Source organism: Loxodonta africana, unplaced genomic scaffold (genome assembly GCF_030014295.1).
Source record: "Loxodonta africana isolate mLoxAfr1 unplaced genomic scaffold, mLoxAfr1.hap2 scaffold_85, whole genome shotgun sequence".
Lineage (NCBI taxonomy): Eukaryota > Metazoa > Chordata > Mammalia > Proboscidea > Elephantidae > Loxodonta > Loxodonta africana.
Window position 1 is genome coordinate 231,137 of NW_026975592.1, and position 23,459 is coordinate 254,595.

The window sequence follows — 23,459 nt, forward strand, 5'->3', positions numbered from 1 at the left end:
TTGTGCAAAGGTTCTATGGCAGTTAAGTGATACAGGTGGGAAAGAGGTATATATATACATATATATATGCATATATATATACACACATACACACAAACCCACATATATATTAACATAAAAATGTAAAGATTATGATAGAAATAAAATCTTCACATTGGGTCACTTATTATCTGAAATTACATTTCTTTTCAGTAACATTTTGATGGCATTTTTTACTTCTGCATTCCTTACTGTGTAGATAATGGATTTAACATGGGAGTGACAAGGGTATAGAATACAGTTATGCCTTTATCCATGGAGAAAGTGGCTACTGGTCGCATATACATAAAAATACAGGGCACAAAGAACAAGACAACAACAGTGATGTGGGAGGTACAGGTAGAGAGGGCCTTTTTCCTTCCTGCAGAGCTGTGAATCCTCAACGAATGCAGGATGAAGACATAGGATACCAACAACATTACAAAGGTAATCACAGACATTATCCCACCATTGGCAGCAATCAGGAGATCAACAAGGAAATTGTCTGTGCAGGCAAGTTGTATCAGGGGGAAGATGTCACACATGAAGTGATCCATAATGTTGGGGCCACAGAATGGGAGCCAGAAAGTGACAAGAATCTGTCCAATAAAAAAAACTAAAAAAAAAGTTTTTTTTTTTTTTAGTAAAATAGAGTGGAAAAAAAAACCCACTGTCCAAGACACCCCCACCAAAAGGCAGCATATATGGTGGTTCATGATGGTCACATAGTGCAGAGGTCTACAGATGGCCACATTACGGTCATAGGCCATGACCACAAGGAGGGCAACCTCAGAACCACCTAAGAAATGTTCAATAAAGATCTGTGTCATGCAGCCACTGAAGGAGAAGATTTTTGTCTCAGAGAGCAAGTCAGCTAGCATTTTAGGGATTATGGAAGAGGAGTAGCAGGCATCTATCAAAGATAAGAAGGCCAGGAAGATACATTGGGGATTTCAATGCCTGACTGCAGATTATGGTGACCACGATGAGCAGGTTTCCTGAGACGGTGACAATGTAGGTGATAAGCAAAACAACAACTAGAATTCTCTGCATACGAGGATTCTGTGTAAGTCCTATTAGAATTAAATCAGTCACATTCATCCTGTTTTCTTCCGTTTCAGTGCTGATGATGAACACAGATTATCCCGTAAAGACAACATTTTTAATAGCAGGGTGATAAGCATTTCATATTTTGTGTTTTCAAATAAGACCAAAGCATTTTAATAAATAAACTCTTTTCCTTCATGGCATATAGGAAGAGAAAAAACATGTTTTTTCTATTTTACAAAAAGATTAGAACCATTGAGGCTGTCTAATCCAGCTTCTATTGATGCTGGAATCCCATCTACAACATCTTGTGACAAGTGGTCACTGGGCATTTGCTGGAGGACATCGAGGCATAGGGACCTCATCACATTATAAATTCCTTCTCAGCCAGCAAGAAATGTTAGAGAACTCATATATGTGTGTGTGTGTGTGAATCCCTGGTGGTACAATGGCTAAGCACTCAGTTGCTAAACAAAATGTTGGCACTTCAAACCTACCAGTATTTCTGTGGGAGAAAAGACCTGACCATCTGCTCCCATAAAGATTTCAGCCTAGGATACCCTATGGGGCAGTTCTACTGTGTAAATTATGGTTGCTGTGAGTCAGAATCAGTCACACAACACACAATAAAAATGACACACACACATATATACACACAAGTGTGTGTTTGTGTATATATATATATATATATACACATACATATACATATCTGTATACAAGAAGCCCTGGTGGAGCAGTAGTTAAGAGGTATGGCTGCTAACCAACTATTGATTCTGGTTTCACACACTGTTGATACACAGATTAAGACCAAACCACCTGGCTCTTCCATTCAAGAGCCCTTTAAATAAGCTACAGAGAAGCAAAGCTATAACTGCCTTCTTCACTTCTTTATCCCCGGATCTACTTTAATGTTTGACTCAGAGTGGTAGTCAATAAATATTAAGAGTGCAAGCAAGTTGGAAGACAGTTTACTTATTTCTCCTGTGTTTTCTTTTTCCAAAATAGGAGTGTTCACCATCTTACCTAGAAAAACAATTAAATAAAGTGTTGGAAAGTGAGCTAGATATACTCCTCTCAGCCCTTCAGATCTATTCTCACTCTTCTCCTCCATGGTGGGCTTCCATGGTGTTCCTCAATGAGGCCTTCTTCTTCTCTGACCAACAGAATGTGCTAGATAAATGTTAGGAGGACAGGGTGGGAAGAAAAGAATGTCAGGGTTTATTCTCCTGGGTCACTACCGTGGTTTATCAGTAACAGGGTACCTTTAACTAGGGTTACAGCTCTTGTTGGGTGGATATCTCCTACTGTTATATTTCCTTTTGTAGTAATTTCTTCCCCTTATTACTTCAGGCCTCCTGGTGGTAATGATTTCCTACTGGTAGCTCGCCCTGGCAAGCTTTATCATCACCCTTAATTAATTTCCTTCATACCTTGATAAATAATCTTCATTAAACTTTTTTTAATCTGCCTTTTTGAGCATGCTGTTTCCTGTTAGGACTCCAATGGATATGGAAAGTTTGTATTTTTTCTTGGTAAATAATAGAAATAATTGAAAAAAATTTAGGTTATTTAAAAATTATCTCTACTTCTTTTGATGTATAGCTGCTGAATAAATTTAACTTTCATGAGAAAAAAATTGTGAAAGACTTTGAAATATAAAAAGATTACTGGCTATCTTCAATGAAAAGCTATGTGTTGCCTATAGCACTCCCCTTGGGATTACATGATTCTGTGAGGATTATGCCTTTCACTGTCTTTGAGCTATTTTACAACTCTTCCAGTTATAGAAAACTGATAATGCAAATAATTCTTGTCCATAAAATTGAAAATATTGTCTGAAGAGGGTTCAATTGATTTCCCTCAGTTATTGCAGATAAAGTCAGTTTTGCATCTATTTGTAAATTCATGACACATCCCTGATTGAACAAATGTGCTACACTGGATTCTCCTTTAAATGGATCATAACTTACTCCTGGTTCCCTCCTTAATTAATGTGTTAAATAAAAACTTTGTCATGTATTCATTTTATATTTGTATGAGAGCCATGATTTTATATTTTTTGGAAAAGTCTTTTGTCTTCGTGTATTAGAATTACTTAGAGAGAAAGCTGAAAAACTCTCAAAAATCCTGATTCTCTTTATCTGTGTGTTATTGCATCATGGGTTTTTCTGTATTATTTTATTTGGGGGAGTTGTTTTAATTCATTTCTAAAATCTCTTTTTGAGACTTTGAAATAAAATATAAACAAGATATGATATTAAAGAATATTTTATCAGCTCCTCCAACTCTGTTCCCAAACAAAATTAGAGAAAATGAATGTCATGGATTTAATTATGTCCCTCCAAAAATGTGGCCCATTTGGGCTGGGCCATGATTTCCAGTTTTGTGTGGTTGTCTTCCATTTTGTGATCGTAATTTTATGTTAAAGAGGATTAGGGTGGGATTGTAACAGCCTTACCCAGGTCACATTCCCGATCCAAAGTAAAGGGAGTTTCCCTGGCATGTGTTCTGCACCAGCTTTTAACTCTCAAGAGATAAAAAGGAAAGGGAAGCAAGCAGAGAGTTGGGGACCTCATACCACCAAGAAAACTGCACCTGGAGCAGAGTTTGTATCCTTTGGACCTGGTCCCTGTGCTTGAGAAGCTGCTCAACCAGGGGAAGATTGATGACAAGAAATCTTCCTCCAGAGCCAACAGAGAGAGAAAACTGTCCCCTGGAGCTGACACCCTGAATTTGGATTTGTAACCTGCTAGACTGTGAGAGAATAAATTTCTCTTTGTTGAAGCCATCCACTTGTGGTATTTCTGTTATGGTAGCACCAGATGACTAAGATAATGAATACCCTTATTAATCAAAATAAAACCTGTGGAGTCTGGGGAGAGGTGGGGGAGAAGGATTACCTAATCAAATATAGTTTTGAGGTCCATTTAATAAGCCATTTACCAAATATTTATTAATCATCTATTATGTGCCCAACACTCTAGAAAGTTGAGAGATAGCAGTGAACAAACAGATAAAGTCTCTACACTCAAGTAGCATACATTCTAGTAGGGGGAGACAGAAAATAAGCTAATAAAAAAGAAAGTAGATAGCATTTCAGATTGTAACATCTGCTATGGGGAATACTAAGCAGGGTAATGGATATTTGGAATCTGGGGGTGGGGTGCTGTTTTCTATAAGGTAGTCAGAGAAGGCTTCTTTGAAAAGGGAACATGTAAACTAGACTAAAAAGAAGTGAAGAAGGATGCAAGAAGACATCTAAGGAAAGAACATTCCAGACCAAAAAAAAAAAAAAATCAGTAAGTGAAAACACTCTGAGGAGGGAATGTGGTTGGCATCATTGTCTAAAGGAGATCAGTGTGGCTGGAGAGTAATGAACAAGAACTGATGAGTAGCAGGTCTGATAGGGCTTTGTAGATCATTTTAAGGGGTATGAATTTATTCTAAGTGAAAAACAAAGCCATTGAAAGGTTTTGCACAGCAAAATGGCATGGTCTGACTAAATCTTAGAAATGATTGTTCTGGCTACTGTGTGGGGAATAGACTATAGAGGGGCAATAGCAGAAGCAGGGAGATGATTAGTTAAGAGGCTATCATAATAATTCAGCAGAAACTTGATGGTGATTTGCACCAGGATGGGCGTAGTGGAGGTAGATGTATGATGATAGTAGCTTCAATACTACCTGCTGATGGACTTGATGTGGGGTGTCAGAAAGAAAGAAGGGTAAAAATTATTCCAAAGTTTTGGACTTCACCCCATGAAGGACATTGTTGACCTTTATTGAGATTACTTCATGTACAGATGCCATGATTAACGTGGCTAACGTTTACTTGGGTGCCTTTGAACTGCCAGGCACATTTAATCCTTGTATCAACATTGAGTCATACATTGTTATTATCTTTATTTAGAAGATGAAATAACTAAGATAGAGGGTAAGGAAGTTTTTGGATGTTAGTCAGTAAGTCGTAACCCTAGTCTTACACTGAAATAAAGAGTTAGCAAAGGTAATTCTGTAAAATGTGTTTAACCTCTGAACCTCTCAACTATTTTCTGTCAAATGAGGACAACTAGCTTAAAGGGTGGCTGTGAGAGTGTCAAGACTACTAGCTCTGCAATTGGCCCAAAGTAGAGGCACAATCAATATCAACTACTTTTATTCTTACTGAAATTTTTGAGAGTAGGGTATGTTTACTGCCTGTGAAATTTTATAACATATGACTGTGACTATTAAAATTATATTGTTCCTAGCTCATCTAACGACTTCACCAAAAGAGTAAAAAGACCACCTACAGACTGGGAAAGAATATTCAGCTATGACATCTCAGACCAGCCCCTGATCTCTAAAATCTACATGATTCTGTCAAAACTCAACCACAAAAAGACAAACAACCCAATCAAGAAGTGGGCAAAGGATATGAACACACATTTCACTAAAGAAGATATTCAGGCAGCCAACAGATACATGAGAAAATGCTCCCGATCATTAGCCATTAGAGAAATGCAAGTTAAAACTACGATGAGATTCCATCTCACACCAACTAGACTGGCATTAATCCAAAAAACACAAAATAATAAATGTTGGAGAGGCTGCGGAGAGATTGGAACTCTCATACACTGCTGGTGAGAATGTAAAATGGTACAACCACTTTGGAAATCCATCTGGCGTTATCTTAAACAGTTAGAAATAGAACTACCATACAACCCAGAAATCCCACTCCTCGGAATATACCCTAGAGAAACAAGAGCCTTCACACAAACAGATATATGCACACCCATGTTTATTGCAGCTCTGTTTACAATAGCAAAAAGCTGGAAGCAACCAAGATGTCCGTCAACGGATGAATGGGTAGATAAATTGTGGTATATTCACACAATGGAATACTACGCATCGATAAAGAACAGTGACGAATCTCTGAAACATTTCATAATATGGAGGAATCTGGAAGGCATTATGCTGAGCGAAATGAGTCAGAGGCAAAAGAACAAATATTGTATAAGACCACTATTACAAGATCTTGAGAAATAGAAAAAACGGAGAAGAACACATACTTTTGTGGTTACAAAGGGGGGAGGGAGGGAGGGAGGGAGAGGGTTTTTTATTGATCAATCAGTAGATAAGAACTGCTTTGGGTGAAGGGAAAGACAACACTCAATACAAGGAAGGTCAGCCTAATTGGACTGGACTAAAAGCAAAGAGGTTTCCCGGATAAAATGAATGCTTCAAAGGTCAGCGGAGCAGGGGCTGGGGTCTGGGAAACATGGTTTGAGGGGACTTCTAAGTCAATGAGCAAAATAATTCTATTATGAAAACATTCTGCATCCCACTTTGAAATGTGGCGTCTGGGGTCCTAAATGCCAACAAGCGGCCATCTAAGATACATCAATTTGTCTCAACCCACCTGGAGCAAAGGCAAAGGAAGAACACCAAGGTCACACGACAACTAAGAACCCAAGAGACAGAAAGGGCCACATGAACCAGAGACCTACATTATCCTGAGACCAGAAGAACTAGTTGGTGCCCGGCCACAATCGATGTCTGCCCTGTCAGGGAGCACAACAGACAACTCCTGAGGGAGCAGGAGACCAATTCGATACAGACCCCAAATTCTCATAAAAAGACCATACTTAATGGTATGACTGCGACTAGAGGAATCCCGGAGGCAATGCTCCCCAGACCTTCTGATGGCACAGGACAGGAACCATCCCCGAAGACAACTCATCAGGCATGAAAAGGACTGGTCAGTGGGGGGGAGAGAGATGCTGATGAAGAGTGAGCTAATTAAATCAGGTGGACACTGGAGAGTGTGTTGGAAACTCTTGACTGGAGGGGGGATGGGAGGATAGAGAGAGAGGGAAGCTGGCAAAATTGTCACGAAAGGAGAGACTGAAAGGGCTGACTCAATAGGGGGAGAGCAAGTGGGAGAAGGGAGTAAGATGTATGTAAACTTACATGTGACAGACTGATTGGAATGGTAAATGTTCACTTGAAGCTTAATAAAAATTAATTTTAAAAAATTATATTGTTCTTTCTATGAGGCTGTACGTGTGCCACCCAAAAGCAACTACTTATAAAAAAAGATGAGGACACATTTTACTCTCATTTATCTGCAAGTTTTTTAAGAACCTAGCATGAGCCTTTTATTTTTTTTCTTCTTTATCAAAGTGATTGTAAGGTATTTCACTCACACACACACACACACACACACACCACCGCCGCCACCACCACCACAAGCACCACCACTATCACCAGAATTAATGGTTAATTTTGGCTTTGAGTAGATAGAGGCAGAATCTGTCACACAATTAGTGTTTTAGTATGAAGGTGAAATCTAATTTTCTGACATCAATATATATTCTTACAAGGTTGTCACTCACTGATGCCCTCCCCTTCAATCCCACTTTTTTTTTTTCCTTATTGCTAATCATTCCCCAACCCCAAAAAGATCTCTGCTGTCCACTGGTCTCCATCCCTTTCTCATACCTCCTTCTTATCTTTACCTCCATTTTTCAGATCTCAGAGTGAGTTCTGAGGAACTTAAGGACTGAAGAATTTAGGCCTACTTTCCCCACAGGACATACAAAAATTCATAAATTATAAAGTTCTGTATAAAGGTTAGGCATTATTATTACATGCATTGATCAAAAACTAATATTAAATGATTGCTTCTTATATTCTTATACGGTAGGCACTGTGCAAAGCACTTCACATAAATTACCTCTTTTAATTTTTTTTAAAGCACTATATATAGTAGGAAGGTTATTCTTTCTATTTTACATATGGAAAATCGAGACATAGAGTTAGCCTTTTACCCCAGAACATATGGTTAGTGAAGAGTAGGTCAGAAGATCTAATTCAGCTCTCTCTGGCCTCAAATCCTGCTCTTGACCTTGACCCCATGTTATCTCCCATGTAAGAACTTACCTAAGTAGTTAATATGATCCTTCTTTATTATTTGTTTATCAACAAAGGCTTTAAGAAGGCTCTCATCCTAACTTGTGGAGGCATAAAAATGGATTCAAAAAAAACACTTAGGAATTTGAACTATGCCTATCTCTCTAAGTCCCCTGAGAATTTTCCATCTTCCTTCTCAGGAGAATTTAGAACAAGACTTTAGAACTACTTACATACTTCTTTGGGGCTCTGGTGGCACAGTGGTTAAGAGCTACTACTGTTAACCACAAGTTTGGGAGTTCAAATCCACTAGCCACTCTTTGGAAACCCTATGGAGCAGTTCTACTCTGCCCTGTAAAGTCACTATGAGTCGAAATAAACTCGAAGGCAATGGTTATATACGTATTTGTTTAAGTCAGTTAGTAACGCATTACTACCCCTGTCCAAATAGTATTTCTAACCCACCCTAAATTCATCATTAAAAGTAAGTAGGCCCCTGAGTGACACAAACAATTATCATTTGACTACTAACCTAAAGGTTGGTGATTTGAACCCACCCAACAGCTCTACGGAAGATAGGCCTGATGACCTGCTTCTGTAAAGATTACAGCCAAGAAACCCCTATGAAGCAGTCCTACTCTGTAACACATGGGGTAACCATGAGGCGGAATCACTACGATGGCAACAGGTTTGGTTTTGATTTTTTGGATAATATGTGGAGCGTTTAGTATTTGCAATCCACTTTCACATTTAAACTCAAATAACCCCATGTGTATATTATTGCTGATTCACAGATGGGAAAGCCGAGGCTCAGAATGCTTCATTTCACTTGCACAGTGTGGTGTAACTACTGAGCAGTAGAACTAAAAGCCAGCTTATTCTGTTTCAGTTCCATTATGTGTTCTTTCTAACTTAAGAGTTCTCCAAAATCAGAAGTCTCTGAAAAGAGTTGGACCCCATTTCCTACTGAGCAGAGTAAAATCCTATTCATATGACATTATAATGAGAATTTTCTGAGAATTTAAGTACATACAGGCCAGAATGTGATTATATATAAATAAGGAGATAGATGATAGATGACAGATAGGTAGAATAAATGGATGAATAGATGGATGCATGGATGTATGGATGGATGGATAGATGGATGAATGGATTGGTTGGTCAGTAGCCTGGTCTGTCGATCGGTCGGTAGGTAGGTAGATAGATTCTTTTCATTTTGCAAATGAGGAAACTGAGACTGAGAGAAGAAACAGACATTTACAAAATTGCACATTCAGACTGTGGTAGACTAAGGATAAGTATTCAGATTTCCTGAGTCTCAACTTGTTTATTGTTTCCCTACATGGAATAGCTGATATTCTCACTTGTTACAGAGTAATTCAAACAAAAGGTATTGCTTTGTTTGTCTAATTGATCTATATAATTGCTTCAATAACTGTAACGGGTTGAATTGTGTGCCCCAGAAATATGTGTCAACTTGGCTAAGCCATGATTTCCAGTATTGTGCAATTGCTCGCCATTTTGTCACCTGACATGATTTTCCTATGTGTTGTAAATTCTGTCTCTATGATGTGAATGAGCTGGGATTAGAGGCAGTTAGGTTAATGAGACAGGACTCAGTCTACAAGATTAAGTTGTGTTTTAAGCCAATCGCTTTTGAGATATAAAAGAGAGAAACGAACAGAGAGACAGAGGGACCTCATACCACCAAGAATGTAGTGCTAGGAGAAGAGTATGTCCCTTGCACCCGAGATTCCTGCACTGAGAAGCCCCTAGTCCAGAGGAAGTTTGATAATAAGGACCTTCTGACTGAGCAGACAGAAAAATCCTTCCCCTGGCACCAATGCCCCGAATTTGGACTTCTAGCCTCATAGACTGCGAGAGAATAAACTTCCGTTTGTTAAAGCCGTCCACTTGTGGTATTTCTGTTATAGCGGCACTAGATAATAAGACAGTTACCCACACTGGTTTCCAAACGATACCAGCCTTTTGGGAAATCAAGATATTGAAAGATCATAAGCAAATATAGACTTTGAATTTGTTCTAAAGAATTTACCATATAAAGACATCACAAAATGTAAAGATCAATGATATGGAATTTTTAACCTTCTATTTTCCACACATATTAAATCTGTCTTTCCATCTTTTTCCAAGACAAGCAAGTAAATTAAATTTGAATGTGATAAGAATCACCCCCACATCCTTCAAATATCTTTGGTAACCTACAAACACAAAGTATATATTATGGAAAAGAATGGATAATTCAGAAAGTAGAATCAAAATCCCAAAGGTATTTTGGGAAAAGATGTATGGAAAAATCACTACCAGAAGTACGGGACAGATAAACAAGGACCTGGAAATAACATGCGTATTTTTAAATAGGTTGTCAAAATTTCTATGGAACATCATTTCTGTTAACCTCTCATATTTCCCCTTTTTGAATGTAAGTGTGTATAGAAGTTATCCCATAACTGTTAGAGTGTGTGGGAGCTGGGGGGCAGTGGGGATGAGGAAGCAGATAAGGTATCTCTAGTTCATAGGTCTTCAGACTGAATGGAACTACACCTCAGAGTCTTATCCACACTTGGACATGATTTAGATGATAAGATACTGACCCTTAAGTCAGAACTCAATACTGTCATTGGATGAGGGTTGAGAGAGGAACCTTGTGAAAGGGGACAGTGAGTATATTTTTCTTGTGGAGGGGGTGTGCATTGTTGAGGCCAAAGGACATATTGTGGCATATTATATTTCTACCACATTATATCCTGTTATATATGTTTTTCCAGAACATTGCCACTTCCTTCTCAAATGGTGGCATCTATGCCCTTCCTATTTGAACATGGAAGGGAATTTGTGACTCTGGAGACTAATAGGATATGACAGAAGTGATTCTATGTGACTTCCAAGGTTAGGTTAAAAAAAAGACAATGCACTTCTACCTTGCTCACTCTCTTGGTACACATACTTTTAGAGCTCTGATTCACCATGTAAAAGTCTCCATGCTTGAGAGACTATATGGACAAACAACATAGAAATAGAGGTAGATGCCCAAACAGTGCCAGTTATTCCAGCCATCACTTTTCAAGACTTTCAAGACCAGGTACCAGATATATGATAAAGAAACCTGTTAGATGACCTCGTCCTCACTTAACCTCATGAGAAACCATGAACCAGAAGTACCCAGCTGAGCTGCTTACAGATTCATGACCTAGAGAAACCATCTGAGATAATAAAGTGATTGTTGTTTTCAGCCACTAAATTTTGGAGCAATTTGTTACACAGCTATAGTACCTGAAACAATACAGTAATTTAAACACTATAGTGTTGGCTCATAGATAGACAGACCAACTGATGGAAATAGAAAGTCAAGAAACAGAACAATGGATCCATAGATATTTTATATGTAATAGTGATGGCATTGCAGGGTAGTAGGAAATGGAATGGTTGTTCAATATATGGTGCTGGAAAAATCTAGTTAGCTATATTACCACCTCAAACACTACCTTAAAATTCAAGCTCTATATAGATTAAAGACATAAATGTGAAAAGCAAAGCTTTAAAACTTTTGAAGTAAATTATCTTTTTAACCTCCAAGCAGGAAAGAACTTTGAGAAGTAGTTGCATTGGCCTTTCCTTCTGAATCCAGCTTCCTAATCTCTGGATCACAGCTTAGATTGTCAATTCTTGACCTCAACTGGGTCCACTCCAATATCCAAAAGCCAGCTCCTCCAATCCCTCCAATGATTATGTAAGGTTTTAATTCTGTGTACTGAAACTGCACACACACATTTGTATGTGAATACATGTGGATCTGTTTCTGATCACACACGGGTTCGTATCTGCCTACTGAGATGACTGTTTGACTAAACACAGGTCTATATCCATTTACACATGATGCTACAGTTTACCATACAATGGCATGTATCTGATCACATATGGCCTGTGTACAACCACACATGGTTTTTTATGTGACCTTACAAGGGTCTGTACTCAACCAGGTATGGATCTGTATCTAACCAAACACGGATTTAGCTATAACCAACCTCCCATATATCTGTATTCCATCCTTGGGTGGTGCAAGTGGTTTGTACTCAATGAATAACCTAAAGGTTGGTGATTTGAACACACCCAGCAGCACTGTGAAAGAAAGTCCTGTTGATCGGGTTCAGTAAAAATTACAGCCCCCCAAAAAAAAAAAATCCTGTGTGGAAGTTCTACTTTGTAACAGATAGGATCATCATGAGTTGGAATCAATTCTACGGCAATGGGTTTGGTTTTTGGTTCTGGGCATGGGAAAATTTTTGATTTGGTCCAACGAGATGTAATTTGGAAGAATTAATTGGTATGGAATGTCTTATTTGAATAGTTTCCTAGTGTTTTCAGCTGTGGTTTGAATTACAGAGTAAGTGAAGCCCAAAGTGGAATTAAAAATCTTTCCGAAAAAAAAATTTATTTCAGGATAAATTCATTTTAAGCCACCGGAATTTGTAGCCAGTGGTTCTTTGCAATTTCTCTACAACTGTGCATTGGTCTTTGGCCCTATTTTAAGAGCTTTCCTGCTATTGCTATACAGCATAGTCTCCTACCACATTAGTGACTTTGCTTGGCTTAGGGGAATATGTTGTTATTCTGGGCATAATTGTATGTCATTCATTTTAAATATTCAAGTGACCACTTCTGGGGGTTATGCCAAAGGCATCTATTGTTTTTTGAGCCAATGCCTGGGTTTTTTGTTGTCATCTACATGACCCACTTTAATATTCCCTCAGAATACCCATAACGCCTTCCATAACAGCATTCTCTATCACTTCATTTCTTGACTGTCCATTTCTCCAGAGATTGTTTGCCTGCCCAAATGGTGAGTGCATTAACCACAACGCGTGAGTGTGTAAAGAGCCAGGCATAGTTCTGACTGTGAGAACCAAGTGCTTCCTACATGCTGAATATACTGCTCATACATCTGCGCACTGGGGAGAATGAACTTTGCCTTTTTTGACTAAGTTTGTACCATTCAGAGGGAGAATTTCAGCATATTTCCATATTGAATCCCACCCTTCTATATGAGAACTTTCTTTTGAAAACAAAGTATCTTGTTTTTCTTTAGCAGGAAGCGAATATTGCATTCATATCTCTCAACAAGAGAAGTGGAAATCTTGCCAGAGTTTCCATTTTGTTTTGAAAATTATGCTTCGGAATATGATAGACTTCCCCGAGCCACATTCCTTGCCATATATCTGTATGTACTATCTCGTTTTTTTAAGGAGTTTTGTTATGCTGATCAGTCTCTTAGCAAATGAACCTCTGACATCACCCATGACATAAATGGCACTCATGATGTCATTTACTCACGTCTTTATGAGAGCCCAGTGATCTTCTACTAGTTGTCTTTCAAATAGCATGCATCTCGAAGCTCTATCAGAAAACTTTTGAATTCCACCTCCTAGTGTTGTTCATCACGAGGTGGCAGTATTAGGCTTCTGCCAAGGTGTCTGTCTGCATATGTTCATAAAATAGACATTTCCAAAGTTATCTGAGCACTAGGATTATGGCTTTCTAATGCAAAAGCTGTACTAAGAAAAAAAGAAGACAAAAAACAGAATTGATACATCTTAATTGTGGTATTAGCAAAGGATAATTAACATGCCATGGACTGCCAGAAGAATGTAGTGAATTAGCTTAGAGTGTGCTCATGTCTAAATTTTATCTCACAAAATAGTGAGTATGCTAAGTATATCCTTGGGAAAAAAGTAAACATATATTTCACTTCTTTCTCTTTTTTTCCACATATAACTATGCCTAACATTTCTCTGATTCTAAAAGTTCATTTCAAAGAAGAACGATATGGAAATTGTATTTAAATTTTGAAACAGTAATGACAGATTATAATGTAAAAATTAAATCAACTGACACTGGCTCAAAAAACACACTCATACACATAAATTAATCTAAATTCATATATACATTTAAGATCAGGGTGTTTCAGTTAGGTTGCTTTTGGTTGCAAATGACAGAAAACTCAACTAAAAACTTTTGAATATGAAGTATTTATTAATTGGACATCACAACTATAAACTTCAAGGTTATGGCAAGCTTCAGGGTTATTTGATAAAATGTATCAATTTTGTGTAAAGGAGCCATGCATGCAAGTAAAATTTTAGCTGGCTCAAAGTTAAGGTACCAGTTTGAAGTCCTAGTCAAGTTGAGTCTTGGTCCAACTGAGAATAAAGTGATGAAATTAAGACACATCCTCTTGGATTGGGAGTTAAATCTTTATGTTGCAACTATTGATGAAAGCAATTGTTGATTGTGTTTCAGAAATAGACCAGTATGGTTCCAGCTGACCTAGATCAACATTTATTCCTATCCAGAGCTGCAGAATTGTGCCTATCTGCCTTTTAAGAATTGGAAGGTAAATATCAGTCACTTAGCTAGTTCCAATGCTCTCTGCCTCTGAGCCGTAGAGTTTATTGTGTATACACGCTTTAACAGTCAGAGTAAGGCCTTTCTCTGCTAGGAATATGGTTAGGCAAGAGAATCTGGGGCTTGTTCTCCCTTCATTTTGAAATAAACATTATCTGCATTACCTAAAGATTTACTAATATAAACCTCATAATTTATTATTCAACTTATTTTAGAATTTTCTCTTCACATTACAGACTTTTCTCATTACTTGCTTGTCCGCTACTTTTTCTTGGCAAGACCCAAGTCTTTTTTCCTTTAGGGATTGTCTGGGGAGGAAAACTGTCCAGGAGAGGAAATTTCATTTGAATTTGTTCCAAGTATTCTAACAAACTAATTTATAATGAATTTGCATTCTCTTTCATTTAAAACAATGATGATGTAAAAAGCCACACACTACGTCTGCATTTATAAATGGAAGAATTATTTCCTGACAGAATGACCCAAGAGATTTCTGAAAACTCCAATTCCTATCCAGGCTGGAGGCTCTCTTTAATTGGCATCTAGGTCTGTAGATGTTTTCTTGTTATATTTTCTGTTAATACATATCTCTCATTGCTGGTAGGAATTTCTGGAAGTGCATGATTTTCTGAAGTGAAGTTGGAGAGATGTACGGGCATTCTTTAATGAGGAAAGAAATGGTCTTTGGATATGCTTTTTGAATGACTGAATTGCTGAAAAATTCTGCTCCTATCTGTGAGAAAACTCTGTCTTTGACTTTTCTGGGAAGATAAATCCCAGCATTTGCCCTGTTAGGTACAGAATTAATGACTAGGGACATGAGTGTTACCCTAAATCCTCAGTCAAAGTAAAATACTTTTTGGTTGCTTCATCTTAATTGATTAAAAGGAGAAAAATTCAAATAACTAATATCAGTAACTTTTCCTTTTTTCTTTGTTTGTGTCACTAAATAACAGGCTTGGCCAGGTTAATTTCCATTAATTTGCCCAGTTTTTGCAGACTCATGCAAACATAGCATCTTCGTTGTTCTCTGAACACATTTTCCCAACAGGTAAGAACATTCATCTATATACTATCTTTGTACTGTAAAAACTGACCAAAACCAAAATCAAGCCAAACCCTTTGTAGTCAAGTCAATCTTGATTCATAGCGACCCTATAGGACAGAGTAGAACTGCTCCCATAGAGTTTCCAAAAAGTGCCTGGTGGATTTGAACTACTGACCTTTTGGTTAGCAGCTGTAGCACTTAACTACTAACCACCAGGGTTTCCGTCCAAAAATTGACAATATTTTTAAATGTCTTCATATTCCAGGCATCCACTTTAGATACATATACACCTCCACATTTATCAAATATATATATATATGATGAACAGCTTGTATGGAAGTATGAAAAGTGTAACCACTTGGAACTATTTCTAGATCCACTGAACACACATTGCCATGTGTTCTGTGTTTGCAGATAAGTACAGGAGATATTGGCAATTATTCTCAGTGAAAGAAGCCCTGATTTTCAGAACCAAGGACAAGACCCAAGAGGTGAGTTTTTGAAATCTTTAATGGAAAACACTCATTATAAATTTACATGATATATTGAAATATAGCTAATGTCTTAAATATATTTCATTAGGTTAATTCTGAATTTGTAAAGTTAAGCAAGAGAAACACAAAAATTAATCAGAATATACATAGTCTATTTGGCTTTAGTATTTTAGCCTGATAGACATTTACTGTCCATTTGCCAAATAACAAAAGAAACATGTGCATTAAAAATAAGTTGATAGATTTGTAATTTTGGTTCATAGGTAACATGATATATTAATAAATATTTATAATTAATTTAGATGTATTTGAACTAAATCAAATAACTAAGCCTGTTGCCATCCAACTGAGTTGATTCTAACTCATCGCAACCCTGTAGCATGGGGTAAAACTATAGGGTTTCCAGGGAGTGGCTGGTGGATTCGAACTGCTGACCTTTTGGTTAACAGCCAAGCTCTTAACCACTGAGCCATCAAGGCTTTGTATTTGAACTAACCCAGTAAAACCCAGTGCCTTCGAGTCGATTCCGACTCATAGCAACCCTATAGGTCAGAGTAGAACTGCCCCATAGAGTTTCCAAGGAGTGTCTGGTGGCTTTGAACTGCCTACCCTTTGGTTAGCAGCCGTAGCTAGAGAATTTAAAACTATGTATTATATCAAGTCTGTCAGGGTATAAAGAACAGATGCCTGTTGTGTTTGGAAGCTTGATATGTGCTTTTATGTGTAAATATTTTACAATAATGACAACAACCTTATTAGGATATATACAAAAAGAAACAGGGGATCAGGAAATGCCTCCTCTACTGTAACTTAGAGAGACTTATAAAACTGTAATTGTAATGTACTACAGAGGTTATTTTTGTTACTATGGCATTTTAACTTCTATTTGTAAAAAGCAAAGGATTTTTTTTTCTAGAAGGATGTTAACTTAGGCGTTTAAGTTGAAAGCCTACCCATACTTTTAGTTTTTATAGTATCAAATCTTTGAGGACTGAAACTATAGTGGATTCTTTACATACTCATTTTCTTTACATGTAATTTAGCTGGCCAGTAGAATATTTCAGTGAAATCCAGCATTAATTATTAATAAGATGAAGAACATTAGACTTTGCAGGTCAGTAGTTAAAAAGTAATTAGACATAAACTATCTTTACCATTATATTCTTCAACAGATGTGCCTTTATTAATCTACAGCTTCTAAAATGACAGAAATCCTGAACCACCCAGACATATAGAACTCTCATTACAGCTGGTTTCTAAAAGAAAGCTCAGAATTCTTCTGCACATGTTCCCGCCCCCGCCAAACCAAATCAATGTAAATGAAATCAGCTTGTCTACTTCTGAGGTTTAGTCATTCAGCAACTTTCTCCAACGGTGAATAATCCTAAAGTTTGTGTTTATATCTATATATGTACTATTCACTCTTATTTGAATTTGTCCTTAACCATAAGAGCTATGGACTTTGAGGAGTCAATGTTCTTGTTCTTTTTGTTGTTTTCTTTGTTTTTCCTTTTGAATTTTCTTTTCTTTTTCCTCTTTTGCTTCCCTTCCTTTCTTTTTCTTCCCTTTCCTTCTCTTCTCCTCCCATCTTTCTTTTATCTTTTCGTCTTCTCTTCCTTTGCTTTCATTTTCTTTTCTTTTTTATTCTTTATTTTCTAGGAGGGTCTCTGTTTATTTACAATGGCTTCCCAAGAAGCCTCCTGAGTAAGTTCAGGAAGCCTCAGAGGTTGGTCTTCCAGCACTCTTTCACTAGAAGAAATCTTCCTGAAGAAGATTTGTTAAGAACACTATCCACACTTAACACATACTCGTGTATAATTTACTGGGTATAATATTTCTCAAATATAATATCTCTGCTTCCTGATTTGATTCTCCTTTTCTTTCATTTTCTACTCTTCAGGTCTCCATCTGATGCATGGGTACAATCTTTTCCTTTTTTCTGCTTAACTTCCATCAATATACATAACATCATAACATGACAGGTAGATATTACTACAGATATGCAGCAAAATGGATAATTCTTACAATGTACAGTTTTATCCTATGTCCAAAACTGGGTGTTCATGAATTATAGGTCTATAATATTCTTTTTATAAGTAATGTACATATTACTAAATGGACAAAGATCCAGATCATTTGTTTTGATCCGATGTCTATAGTGAAACATTCAAGAACAATAATAAAAGTTATGGTTTGTTGATTCTTTATCAGGTTCCAGGCAGTGATCTAGGTGCTGTACATGCAAAAAAAGAAACACACAACATTAAGAGATAGGTATTATTAGTATCCCCATTTTACAAATTCTGAAACTGAGCCACAAAGAGGTTTATTAAGTTGCCCAAGGTCACATAGATAGTAAGTGGTGAAGGTGGAATTCAAAAACTGTTTTTCCAGAGTTCACATTATTCTTCACTGCTATGTTCTCTCTAAGGATATCCTGGGCCTTAAATAGGTACACTGAGTGAGATACTTTAACCATTATTTGGTCACTGTAAAGGTCAAATCTCAACACTGGCTAGCATTTTTAAAGTCATAGTGATGAGCTTGGAGATTGTTGTTTAATTATAAATATGTAAATGGAAGTATACAGCAGAATAAAATTAGGTGGGTTTTCACTGAAAGTATCAGACAGTTGAACTAGAAAGGATTCCAAGATTATCTAATTTAATCCTTTTACTTTCCAGTGAGGAAATTGAGACAGACTTGTGACTAAATTTAGAAAATGTCTACAACTCATACTTTCTTATGCTGAGTTTGGAATTTTCCTTTGAATATGCTCCTTTTTGAAATCTGGGCATTGAAGTTCTAATTTTGACCACTCTCAGTGCCTAAGAAGCATATCTATAAAACGCTGTTCCATTGTCTTCTACCTATCTTTACAGTGTCTGTTTTCTCCCCCGGTCACTACCCAGCTCACCCCCAACTGGTTTGAAAATACTGGCTGCTAAAGTACTAGTTGGTAACTTCAGTTCAAAAATATTTGCTGAAAATATAGATCATATTGCAAGGGTACTCATCACAAATACTACCAACTTAAAGTAATAACTCTATGCCAATAGAGCATAGAAGTGTGTTAATAGTTGTAGGATAGGCAAAGAGGAAATGGAAAGCATTATGGACCCTTAAGAAGAGACCAACAATCTATGTCCAAATAATTGCTACAGGGAATATTGTGCTAAATAATTGATACATTTCAAATTCCAGCCTCTTCAAATTTAAGGATTCATGAAGATTGGACAACCTCTGAGGCAGGAGGGACTGAGCTTCTAATAGTGGAACATCATAATATTTAGTGAGATATTCCTGAAGAGGGGTTAATTTTGGTGCTATACAGATCATATTGTAAAGGTACTCACCACAAATAGTACCAACTCTAAGTACTGATTCTATGTAAATTTATTTATTTAGAGTTTATCTTCACCACCAGAGAATAAGTTTCTTGAGAGCAGAAATAATTTCCTTCATTGTCATTGCTGACTTCAGTGCCAAGCACTGTCATATTCTAAAAAAGGATTAACTGTTGGGTCTCTGACTGTTCTTCTCTGTAGAAGATCCACTAACATTTAGAGATTTAAAAAAAACAGTGCCGTTGAGTCGATTCTGACTCACAGCGACCCCATAGGACAGAGTAGAACTGCCCCATAGAGTTTCCAAGGGTCGCCTGGTGGATTAGAACTGCTGACCGTCTGGTTAGCAGCCGTAGCACTTAACCACTATGCCACCAGGGTTTCCACATTTAGAGCTAGAACCTCTTATTTGTAGGTCCAATCCAGTCATCTGAGAAGTAGAATTGTTGAGGGAATTGGGATATTTGGAAGAGAAACCCAGTAAAAACAAACCTACTGCTGTCGAGTCAATTCCTACTCATAGCGACCCTATAAGACAGAGTAGAACTGCCCCACAGAGTTTCCAAAGAGTGCCTGGCAGATTCGAACTGCCGACCCTTTGGTTAGCAGCTATAGTACTTAACCACTATGGCACCCAGTAGACATTTCTAAATGTTTATTAAGTACAAGCCACTGTAGAAGATTAATAGTGAAGAAGTGCTCCATTACCTAATGGGTATACTAATAATTGTGTTCATGATTTCATTACAGGTCTTTTTCTACTGAGCTCCCATCTCTGAAACAGGTCTTGGAGAAGAGTAATTGGGACACAGTACCAATGTAACAGATCTTGTCCTCCTGGGACTCACTCAGGATCCTGAGGGCCAAAAAGCGTTATTTGTCGTGTTTTTGCTCATCTACATTGTAATGATGGTGGGCAACTTGCTCATTGTCATGACTGCTATTGTCAGCCCCTCCCCGGATTCCCCCATGTACTTCTTTGTTGCCTATCTGTCACTCATGGATGCTGTTTTTTCCACTGCTGTTTCCCCTAAAATGATTGTAGACTTACTCTGTGATAAAAAGACTATTTCCTTCTCAGCTTGCATGGGCCAGCACTTTATAGAACATTTATTTGGTGGTGCTGAGGTCTTTCTTCTGGTGGCAATGGCCTATGACTGCTATGTTGCCATCTGTAAGCCACTGCATTACTTGATCATCATGAATCAACAGGTTTGCATTCTGTTGCTGGTGGTGGCCTGGGTTGGAGGTTTTTTGTACTCTATGGTTCAACTTCTCTTTGTGTACAGCCTCCCGTTCTGTGGGCCCAACGTCATTGATCACTTCATGTGTGACATGTACCCGTTGTTGGAACTTGCTTGCTCTGACACCTGTTTTATAGGGCTCACTGTTGTTGCCAATGGTGGAGCCATGTGTATGCTAATTTTTATCCTTCTACTAATCTCCTATGGGGTCCTCCTAAGCTCCCTGAAGACTCACAGTCAGGAAGGGAGGTGCAAAGCCCTGTCTACCTGCAACTCTCACATCACAGTAGTTGTCCTCTTTTTTGTTCCCTCTATTTTCTTGTATGTTAGAGCTGTTTCCAACTTTCCTGTTGACAAATCTATGACTGCAGTTTTCACGCTTATCACTCCAATGTTGAATCCTCTGATATACAGCTTGAGAAATTCTGAGATGAAAAATGCTATGAAAAAAAAATCTGGAATAGAAAATTAACCACAGGTAGACTAAGAATATGCTTCCACACTGAAAATATTATTGCTAATGCTAAAGCAAGAAATAGGAAATAAATTATCACAATGACTGCTTTAGTCAGTTCTATGGATTCTCTAGGTATACTTCTCTTTATTGATACAAAAAAAAAAAAAAAAGGCATCCACAATGTAGAATAAATTATTCTTCTAGTTTAGAATTAACCTAATAGAGTCATTCTGGAGGCTGGATGAACGGCATAGGTATTTTTCTTCTTATAAACAAAAATAAAACTAAGCTCACATTGTAAATTTATTTTTCTGAGTATATACTGAAACAGGACTTAGAAGAATTTTTTTTTCCTTCTCTTTTAAAAAGAGTAAAACAAGTTACTTTAGAAATTTTTCTATCACTGAATTTAATGAGAAAACATTTTGGCTAACACTTAGAACAAATTTCTGAGGCCAAGAGAGTGATGTAAAATTTTACTGTTCATTATCCTCTTAGCACAACAGCTTTTTTTAGCTGTACTTTGCATTTTGTGTTTAAAATTACTTCTGTAGTTCTGGCCAATGTCCATGTATTTTTAATTCTGCATATTTAAGTGGGACATGATATTGTGTTTTGTCTGAGACACCATGAGTGAGTAATTTTGATATATGGGATGTGGTTGATGAAGAAAACTCATTTTAGTTCTTGATTAGAGGACAGATACTGTTTCAATTTGGGTATGAAAATCACAATCTAAGTTATAAACATATTTTGCACATTCCTCATTAGTTATTATGTGCATTTTTTTTGCACTTCTTAAAAGAGTAGGTAGAGCTTCTGATTTTGTCTCCATAAAATTGAAGATATGGAAAGAAATGTGTTATGTCGCATAAACAGCATGTTCCCTAAAAGTTGTATTAAACTTAAATGCTTTTTACTTAAAGACTTAGTAATGATTTGTTTTGGCAAAAACAAAATTTTGTTTTTTCAACTTTACGTAAAAAAATAAGTTTTTCTCAGTCTACAGCCCATCCAGGGACATCCCAAAGCCAGAAAGCAGGCAGAATTTTCTCAGTGTAACATGGATCTTTATCTATGCTTAACAAGAGTTTACTTTTCTAACTAAAAGAAAGATTTTAGAATTTTTCTTATTTTTAAATTTTACTGTGTAATTTTTCATGTGTATCCAACAACATATGCAATTGTTTGTAAATCTTGTAGCCTCTTACCTAGAATATTACCAATATCATTGAAACTGCCTGATTTCACTTCTCTGATGCCATTTCTCCACCCCTTCTCAGAAGTAATTTAATTCCTAGTTTTTTAATCATAGCTAAAAATAGTTTAACTATGAATGTATATATCCTTAATGTATATTTAGATTTCTTATTCCTTACTTTTATTAAAATTACATCATGTAGCTCATAGTTTTCTTAATCTTAACTTATATCACTCAGTGTTTACTATTTAATATTTGATTATATATCTGCATGTCGCTCTTGTCCAATTATTTTTTCTGCTATATATTATTTAATTGTTTGAATATACCATAGGTTATGTATCCATCCCTGGTCAGTGCTCGTACAGATTGTTTCCAGTTATTGTTATCATAAGCAGTGTCATTGTGGATATTCTAAAAGAAATTATTTTGTGTTAAAAAGGGCATTTACATGTTCACTTTTACAGATGGTTGCAATTTTTTCCTGAAATGGTATCCTCAGTTATACTCCTGCCACCAGAGTTGAACAGTTCCATTACTCTGTATACTTACCAACACCAGATATTGTAGATGCTTGATATTTTGGTCATTCAATGGGTATAAAGCTGTGATTTCACTGTGGTTTTAATTTTCATTTCTTATTTCTATTGAAGTTGAGCATGTTTTCATGTTTATTAGATGTCACTGTGTTCCCCTCTTCTATGACATATACTTATTCTTGCCTTTTGCCAGTTTTTCAATTGGATTGTCTTTCTGTTATTAAATTGTTTATGTATCCTGTGTACTAATTCTTAAATTTCATTTAAAAGTAGTACAAAAGTCTTTTCCCTGTTTGTGTTTTTTCTTTTTACACTTTTATAATTTCATTTGAAAATACTTCTTAACGTAGTTAAATTTCTCAGTCTTTATGTATTGGGTTAACACTTCTATGTCTTACTTAAGATGTCCTCTAATATAAAACCAAAACTTGTTGGGGTTGAGTAGATTCGGACTCATAGCAACCCTATAGGACAAAGTAGAACTGCCCCCATATGGTTTCCAAGGAGTAACTGGTAGATTTGAACTGCCAACCTTTTGGTTAGTTGCCAAACTCTTAACTATTGTACCACGAGGGCTCCATCCTCTATTACAAGGACAGGAAAACATTCTATATTGTCTTCTAAAGATTTCAGAATTTTGAATTTTTAATATCTAATTTAAACTACTGAATATTTTATTTTTATAGTTAAACATGACAGCAGCACAGTAATCTATTCTTTCTGCCTTTTTCATCAGCATAGAATCCCC

The 23,459-nt window shown here is 36.8% G+C and overlaps 1 protein-coding gene across 1 annotated transcript; it reads left to right on the top strand.

Annotated features, from left to right (window-relative positions):
• The first annotated feature begins 425 nt into the window (after positions 1-425).
• LOC135230181 (olfactory receptor 4A5-like) lies at positions 426-23,377 on the top strand. The gene is made up of 2 exons (XM_064279143.1): positions 426-531; positions 20,097-23,377. The coding sequence occupies exons 1-2, from the start codon at positions 426-428 to the stop codon at positions 20,984-20,986; spliced, it is 996 nt and encodes a 331-aa protein (XP_064135213.1). The 3' UTR covers positions 20,987-23,377.
• Positions 23,378-23,459: the final 82 nt, after the last annotated feature.